The sequence below is a fragment of the Carlito syrichta genome, unplaced genomic scaffold (genome assembly GCF_000164805.1).
Source record: "Carlito syrichta isolate Samal-C Ts95f unplaced genomic scaffold, Tarsius_syrichta-2.0.1 Scaffold302949, whole genome shotgun sequence".
NCBI classification, from domain to species: domain Eukaryota; kingdom Metazoa; phylum Chordata; class Mammalia; order Primates; family Tarsiidae; genus Carlito; species Carlito syrichta.
In genome coordinates this window covers 579,989-588,820 of record NW_007247045.1, presented here as the reverse complement: position 1 = coordinate 588,820, position 8,832 = coordinate 579,989, and the positions used below count along the sequence as shown (strand labels likewise).

The following is an 8,832-nucleotide window of genomic DNA, read 5'->3' as shown; positions in this document are numbered from 1 at the left end:
CGCCGGAGCCCAGCAGGCTGAGGCTGCAGTGGCCGGGAACGGCCACTGCACTCCAGTCTGGGCAACAGAGTGAGACTCCAACTCAAAAAAAAGAACAAATAGTATCCACACCTCAATCTAGCTTTTCCAGTTATGCGACCTAGCTAAGATACTTAATCCTTGTAAGTCTCAGTGTCCTTAACTGTAAGGTGGGGTGAGATAGTGTTTGTAGAGCATTTTGCCCTGATAGTGCCTGATGTGGTATGGTCTCAGTAAACATTAATTATTGGTTTATCTTAATTTGTTTTCTATTTATCTACCACACATGCAGAAAACTTAGGAGGTGGGAATTTTGTTGATTTGTTTTGTTTTGTTTTTTTGTGGAACATGGCTGTCTGTTAAACATACATTAAATGCACAGGAACTACTTAACTAGACTTCTGACTTGAGACTGGTTCAGAAGAAAGCCAAGGAACTATACAAATCAGGCCACTTCTCTAAGCCTCTGTTATCTTAACTATAAAGTCAAAATGGTAATTCTTGGCCTTATCTACCTCATAAGTCTATCATAAAGATCATTTGAGATAATAGATATAAAAGTAATTTATTGGAGGCTGGGCGTGGTGTCTCAAGCCTGTAATCCCAGCACTTTGTAAAGCCAAGGAAAAAGGATTAGCTTAATTCAGGGGTTCGAGACTAGCCTGGGCAACTTGATGAGACCTTGTCTCCACAATAAATCAAAAAAATTAGCCAGACAAGGTAGCATGCACCTGTAGTTCCAGCTACTTGGAAGGCTGAGGCAGAAGGATCGCCTGAGTCCAGGAGGTCGAGGCTGTGGTACCCATAAGTGTGCCACTGCACCCCAGCCTGGGCAACAGAGTGAGACTCTGACAAAAAAAAAAAAAAGTAATTTATTGGAAAATTTCCAAAACCAAAAGTGTTTAAAATTTTTAAAATACTTTGTAAGTCGCAAACTGCTGTTCATATTTGAGAAGATAGTATCATTACTAATGTAATTCTTACCAGATAGTTTAATTTGTTCTACTTGCCCTCATGAATGGATTCAGAAGTTAAGAAGAATGGCAACTTGTACAACGTTAATTATAGTCCAGTAGAGCCTCTAGTTGCATGCGATCTGGATATAGCTTTTTCTTCCATAACCCTTCAAATTATAAGGTTTTTATTTTTCTTTTTCTGTCAGTCACTGTAAAGTTTATTGGGGTGAGAAGAAATCTCTTCCTTTAGTAATGTTACCAAGGTACCTTTTCCTTCCCAGACCAACCTGGCTGAGATGATTTCCTTTGTATTTGATAGGAGTGGGCTTTGCAAGCTCTGGTCTGTTCCTGATTGCAACCTCCTTCACACTCTTCGAGGTAAGTTAGAGTCTTGTCTTCATCACGGTCTTTTTCCTAGTGTAAACTATGTTAAGCTGCAACCTCTGCCTGACACGCAGAACCAGTACATACTACACTAATTCTTGGTTTGATTTGACTTTGTTTTCTTGCTGCAAGGCTAAAATATGATGACTTCATACACACCTACTTTTTTCTCATGTCCAGTTAATGCTCTTGCATTTTATAATCTCTAAACCAAAACATGGTTTTTGTGTTTTGCTTTCTTTTTTTTTGAGTTAGAGTCTCATTCTGTCGCTCAGACTGGAGTGCAGTGGCCGCTCCCGGCCACCGCAGTCTCAACCTGCTGGGCTCTGGCAATCCTTCCACCTCAGCCTTCCGAGTAACTGGAATTACAGATGCGCGTTACCACACCTGGCTAATTTTTTGATTTATTGTAGAGATGAGGTCTCGCCTGCCCAGGCCGGTCTCGAAACCGCGGGCTCAGGCAATCCACTCACCTCAGCCTCCCAAAGGTGCGGGATTACGGGCTGAGCCACCGAGCCCAGCTGTGTTTAAATTTAAATAGTTCATTTTTAATCATTGGTCACTTTAGCATTCTGTGTACTCACATGTTCCCTAATAGAGACTTATTATTCATCATTGTCTGTATTTGGACATAAGTTATAAGGAGGTGAAAACCCTTTACCTTTCATCTTTTGCACTCCTTTAGGTCATAACACAAATGTAGGAGCAATTGTATTCCATCCCAAATCCACTGTTTCCTTGGACCAGAAAGATGTCAACCTGGCCTCTTGTGCTGCTGATGGCTCTGTGAAGCTTTGGAGTCTTGACAGGTAAATAGTACTTTTCTGCAGCCCATACTGCCACCGCTAATGTAGATAGTTGATTGGTTGGCCCTCAGAACCTCAGGGTAAAAAATCTGGCAAGACCTCAAGATGCTCAAAGAGTTAAGGTAACTTAGGTTGAAAATTAAATGAGGGCATCTTTCAGCCAAGTAAGGGCTGCATCGACTAAAGGGCACCAGCTGTGGAGTCCATGGCCTTGGCCAGATTGAAATCACGGCAGATCTTGAAGCTGATGCCCAATTCCAGTTCACTAGTATTTTTAAAATATTGCAACTCATACACTCTCACAGGTAGAATGAATTATATACTGGCCACATACAGAGGCATTGATCTAAAAAAAAACTCCAGCTGTGATAGCAGCATAAATGGATACTAGACTGTACTTCAGCTGTTAAGTTCCCATGCCTGGAGAAGCTGATTCCCACTCATCATGTGATAATTCAATTTGTACAATAAATTATGAACCTGAGGGAAAAAAATTAAATGGAAAATTTCTGTCTTAGATCTTTTCGCACCATAGAGTTTGTGCCAGGTTTTTCTAACCTGTTAACTTTACACCTTGATTTTTGCCTTAGCCTAATGGCTGTTGTTTCCCAGTACCATTTATTCTAGAAAGAACCAACCTACCTCCTACATGATATATTAATGGTAAACTAAAGATAAAATTCTTGGCAGCCTATTGTTTCTTAGCAGACAGCCACAGGGGAGAAGAAAGTGAGGCTCTGTCTCGCAGTATGCCAAGGAAGTGATATCTCATCCTTTACTAGAATATGTTGTTCAACTACAACAGTTGTGTTTTTTTTTAATGTGTTCATGATTATTGTTTTCCAAAAAAAAAATGTAGAAGTGCCTTGTTGGCTAAAAGACATCTGAGCTGGGCTCAGTGGCTCACACCTGTAATCTCAGCACTTTGGGAGGTAGAGGCGAGAGGATTGCCTGAGCCAATGAGTTTGAGACCAGGCTGGACAACTAGCCAAGACCTCAACTCTACAATAAATCAAAAAATTAGCTGGATGTAGTGGCACATGCCTGTAGTCCCAGCTACAGTGGCCGTGAGTGTGCCACAAGCTTCAGCCTAGAATACAGAGTGAGACTCCAACTTTATGTATGTATGTATATTGGAGTCTCATTCTGTCACCCAGGCTGGAGTGCAGTGGCATACTGATGGCCACCGCAGCCTTGACCTGCAGGGCTCAGGTGATCCTTCTGCCTCAGCCTTCCAAGTTGCTGGAACTACAGGCACGCACCACCATGCCTGGCTAATTTTTTGATTCATTGTAGAGATGAGGTCTCACCAAGTTGCCTAGGCTGGTCTCGAACCCATGGGCTCAGGCAATCCTCTCACCTCAGCCTCCCAAAGTGCTGGGATTATAGGAGTCAACCACCATGCTCTGCTGAGACTCCAACTTAAAAAAAAAATCTGAATGTAATTGCTTAGTTTTCTTTCTTTGAGAAAGCATATGAAGGTTTGTATTCCAGAATTTTTTTTTTGTTTTGAGTTGGAGTCTCACTCTGTTGCCCAGGCTGGAGTGTAGTGTCATGCTCATGGTCACCACATCCTCTACTTGCTGGGCTCAGGTGATCCTTCCACCTCAGCCTTCCAAGTCGCTGGAACCACAGGCTCACATCACCACACCTGGCTAATTTTTTTTTTCTTTATTTTAGAGACAAGGTCTCACCAAGTTGCCTGGGCTGGTCTCGAACTTATGGACACAGGCATGAGCCACCACATATGGCTGAGACTAAGCCTTATATCTATTTAGGAGTTTCTTCTTCCATTTGAATCTTTGAACAGGCCTAAATGTGAAAAAAATTTCTCTGTAATTCACCTGTATCAAAACTGACTGATTACAGTATCCTCACATTTCTACCCAAGTGTGCTTTCTTTCTAGAATTCAAGTACTTCTTTGATGCAGAGTGACTGTTTTGCTCATCAAGCTAAAGTATTTTTTTACTTTTTTTTTTTTTCCAATCCTAAATGGTATGGCATTAAGAGTTTATGAACACAGTGAATGAAGTAAAAAAGCAGTGTTTATCCATAGGTATGCACTATGGACGCATGAAATAATCTCAGATCTTTTAAAACCTTGGTAAATAGCTTAAATAATTGTTAGCCCTAAAGTTTCAACAAATTTCAAGTGTAGTTAAAATTTAGCGTCTCTTGTTGAACAGAATAGGTATGTCTACACAACAGTTAGTAAATTCAATGAATATTTGCATGTCTGTAAAATTGTTTATTTGGATATGTTTGGATCCTTTTCAGCGATGAACCAGTGGCAGATATTGAAGGTCATACAGTCCGCGTGGCCCGGGTAATGTGGCATCCATCAGGACGTTTCCTGGGTACCACCTGGTAAGCAATCCTGTTGCTATTTTATCTATACAGGCTTTATCTGTTAACTCTTTATGATTCTCTGCCAGTAAATTTTTAAAACAGAACTCTTCAAGTAAGATTTTCTTGGGCTGCAATGAATTGGAATCAGAATGTTTAATATAGTTAGGGCTTAATCTGTTTGCCTTTAAGTTGTGATTAAGCTGGTATTTCAAAGTGGCTAATTGCCAGGAAACAGGAGTGTCATTTCATCTTTTTCTTGACCAGTACAAAGGTGTGTGTTTGTTTTTGCTACACATTGTATTATAATTACTCTGTCAACAAATCAGTCTCCCTTTCTGGTTCTGTAAGTTCAGTGAGGCCAGAATCTACTAATGGACATTTTCATTCATTATAATTTACATACAGTGGAATGGATTTAAGTGTACGATTCTATTTGTCTTTAAAAATTGATAACTCTGACTGGGCTCGGTGACTCAGCCTGTAATCCCACTGCTTTGGGAGGCCGAGGTGAGTGGATTGCCTGAGCCCGCGGGTTCGAGACCCAGTTGGGCAACTTGGCGAGAACTCATCTCTACAATAAATAAAAAATTAACCTGGCGTGGTAGCGCACACCTGTAGTTCCAGCCACTTGGAAGCCTGAGGCAGAAGGATCGTCGGAGCCCAGCAGGTCGAGGCTTCGGTGGCTGGGCCACTGCACTCCAGTCTGGGTGACAGAGTGAGACTCCAACTCCCCAAAAAAAATTGGATAACTCTGCCGGATGCAGTGGCTCACGCCTATAATTCCAGCACTTTGGGAGGCAGAGGTGAGAGGATTACCTGAGCCCATAGGTTCCAGACCAGCCTAGGCAACTTGACGAGGCCTCGTCTCTACAGTAAGTCAAAAAATTAGCTGGGTGTGGTGGCACACACCTGTGGTTCCAGCTGCATGGAAGCCTGAAGCAGAAGGATCACCTGAGTCTGTTGCATTTGAGTACTTTGTCATATGCTTTGCCCATTTTTTTGACAGAATTTGTTTCTTTTGTCTTTATTTCCATTTTCATAGTCATTTCTGCCATCATGTACTGAAGAGACTTTCCTTTCCTGAAATTGTTTTAGCATTCTAGTTGAAAGTCATTTGACCATTTATGTGTGGATTATTTCTGTACTTTCTATTCTGTTCCGTTAATCTATTTGTGATTGATTTTTGTATCCCCAACATCCACTTTAGGACCTAGTCAATTTATAAGTGCTTGATGAAATGGAACGCAGGAAGAAAGAAGACAACAGAGTCCTTGCTGGGTCATTCTTGGGGAATTCTGTTATAAAAATAGCCACTTAAGAAGGTTTACACCAAGTCTATGGTTTCCCCGTTATCACCTAAGACATATATATATGCTTAGTTGTTGAGTCATTGTTCATGTCAGAAAAGAATTTCTTATTAATATGATGATATGAATAGTTTCAGAAGTGTAACTTAAGCTACAATTATTTATAGTACCTTATACATTGTAGAAACAATATATACCTGATTGATTGTTAGTGTGATTTTTTTTTTTTAAGCTATGACCGTTCATGGCGCTTATGGGATTTGGAGGCTCAAGAGGAGATCCTGCATCAGGAAGGCCACAGCATGGGTGTGTATGACATTGCCTTCCATCAAGATGGCTCTTTGGCTGGCACTGGGTAAGGCTTCTTCTGTATAGCCAGAGACATCTCAGTAGTCTCACTTATGTGTGCCTGCTTCCGTAGAAAACTGCATTCAGAATGTTCACTTATAAATTATTTTCTCAGGGGACTGGATGCATTTGGTCGAGTTTGGGACCTACGCACGGGACGTTGTATCATGTTCCTGGAAGGCCATCTGAAGGAAATCTATGGAATACATTTTTCCCCCAATGGGTAAAATAAACTCACTGAATCAGAGGTGGAAGGGTTCTTGGTCAGAAGGAACTCTTCTGACTTCAGTCCTGCATCTGATCCACAGGTACCACATTGCAACTGGCAGTGGTGACAACACCTGCAAAGTGTGGGACCTTCGACAGCGGCGTTGCGTGTATACCATCCCTGCCCACCAGAACTTAGTAACTGGTGTCAAGTTTGAGCGTAAGCTTTCCTCCTATTTTAGGCCTAAATGACAGACAGGCAGTGATTTTGCTTCCATGGAATGCAGGCCAGGCTTCAGCTTAACTGAGACAGGGAACAGGAGAGAATTTGACCTCTGTTAAAGGAGCAGATTATCATTTCCTTCCCTTTTCTGTAACCCTAGTCAGAGCTGTGGCAAAGCATGCTTCTTGTTGCTAGGAAGAAAGACTTTTGTGAGTGTTTTGCTTTGTTCTTTCCTCCATGGACTTTCTTTTTTTTTTTTTGAGTTGGAGTCTCACTCTGTCGCCTATCACCCAGACTGGAGTACAGTGGCACACTCCCGCCCACCGCAAACTTGACCTCCTGGGCTTCAGTGATCCTCCCAAGTAGCCAGAACTACAGGCGTGTGCTACCACGCCTGGCCAATTTTTTATTTATTGTAGAGACGAGGTCTCACCAAGTTGCCCAGGCTGATCTCAAACCCAGGGATTCAGGCAATCTACTCACCTCAGCCTCCCAAAGTGCTGGGATTACAGGCTGAGCCACCGAGCCCGGCCCCTCCATGGACTTTCTAAGCATTGAATCCATAATGTTATTCTGAACAGATTGCCTAGTGGGGAAAGTGCCAAAAGACCTTAATGTTGTTTGTTCTTTTAAGTCTGCCTGTAGTTGTCCCTTTTTCTAAAGGCCTAGTAGGAATATAGAATCAGAGTGTTGGGTTTTTCTGAGTGTAGAAGTACTTTCTTTTCAAAATAGTATGTTTTTGCAGATTTTTATGCTTTCTGCTCTTTTGAATGCTTGAGTTCCTCAAGCAACTCCGTTTCTCTTCTCCTGTAGCTATTCATGGGAACTTCTTGCTCACTGGTGCCTATGATAACACAGCCAAGATCTGGACCCACCCAGGCTGGTCCCCACTGAAGACTTTGGCTGGCCATGAAGGCAAAGTGATGGGCCTAGACATTTCTTCTGATGGGCAGCTCATAGCCACTTGTTCATATGACCGGACCTTCAAGCTCTGGATGGCTGAATAGACAAGACAATGGAAAAAGGACTTGCAACTTCAAGCTCTCCCTTAGGAGCTATTTTCCTCAAAAGAAAAGAATTGAAGTGTTTAGTTCTATCATGTTTTTTGCCAATTGCCATGTATAGACCCTCAGTAGAACTGGATATTCATGTCAGCCCCCACTCCAGACAGGCAGCTCACTGACTAGTTGATGGTGAACCCCTTTCATGGTTGAAAATTTAACTCCCCTCTTGAGGCCCTGCCACAAACTGTGTAGACATTGTTTTTAATCTTTTGTTTGAATGCCTTTTAGCCTTCCATACGGTCCTCAGGGTTTTGACTGGCCCTTTCCATTTTTAATTCTTGAAACTTGGCTTTCCATAACATGGTATATGCTTCAGGACTACCTATGACCCAGAGAGCAAGGTGACTGGACTATAGTTTGGAAGCCCTCAAGTTAAAGAGGCACATCTTTACCATTTATTGGTTAAATGGTGCCTGACAGCAAGGACTTTTCCTCTCCCTCTAGAATGGGAGATGAAGCAAAAGACTGCAGCTATGCTGTTGGTTATGCAATGAAGATTTTACCTCTTCCTTTTGAGTTCACTTGGAATGCTAACTGCATCAGGAACCTCAGAACTGAGCATTTCTCTTTTCAGAAAATGTCTTCGATTTGCTCTGAAGTATGGCATTCTTCATATTACCCTAAGCAAGACCATGTGTCAGGATTCAAAGAATTTTTTAGAAAGCAAACATGATGTTTCCATTTTGTACAACTCTATTTCAGTTGGTTATTTAAAGGATGTGCTTCATGTATTAAAGGGTACTTCATATCAAAGTAACTAGAAAAAATCCCAAATGGATATTTTCTGAACATAAACTTTTTATTTCTGTTTTCCCCAACTAAAGTTAAGGGTTTTATCTTTTTATCTTTATTATATACTTGCTAAGAGTAAAGTCCTACTATGAAAACTATCCTTTAAAGAATTATTTTCTGAATCCCAGCCATTGGTCCATAGAGGTCCCTTGTTTTGATTTGATAACAGATGATTTCAAATACACATCACTCCAATTTCTGTCTCCTTAGTAAGCACTCTGTTAACAATTTTTTTTTCTTTGAGTTGGAGTCTCACTCTGTCGCCCAGACTGGAGTGCAGTGGCCGCTCCTTGGCCACCGCAGCCTCGACCTACTGAGCTCCAGCGATCCTTCCGTCTCAGCCTTCCGAGTAGCTGGAACTACAGGCGCGTGCTACC

At 41.8% G+C, this 8,832-nt stretch overlaps 1 protein-coding gene across 2 annotated transcripts in view; it reads left to right on the top strand.

Moving 5' to 3' along the window:
- PRPF4 (pre-mRNA processing factor 4) overlaps positions 1-8,416 on the top strand; it is a 17,307-nt gene extending 8,891 nt beyond the window's left edge. For both annotated transcript variants that reach the window (XM_008057325.1, XM_021711962.1), the window contains exons 8-14: positions 1,294-1,352; positions 2,044-2,167; positions 4,443-4,532; positions 6,054-6,176; positions 6,285-6,392; positions 6,478-6,596; positions 7,413-8,416. In XM_008057325.1, the coding sequence (XP_008055516.1) occupies positions 1,294-1,352; positions 2,044-2,167; positions 4,443-4,532; positions 6,054-6,176; positions 6,285-6,392; positions 6,478-6,596; positions 7,413-7,606 (817 nt within the window). In that variant the 3' untranslated portion in view covers positions 7,607-8,416. The remainder of the gene's footprint in view (positions 1-1,293; positions 1,353-2,043; positions 2,168-4,442; positions 4,533-6,053; positions 6,177-6,284; positions 6,393-6,477; positions 6,597-7,412) is intronic.
- Positions 8,417-8,832: the final 416 nt, after the last annotated feature.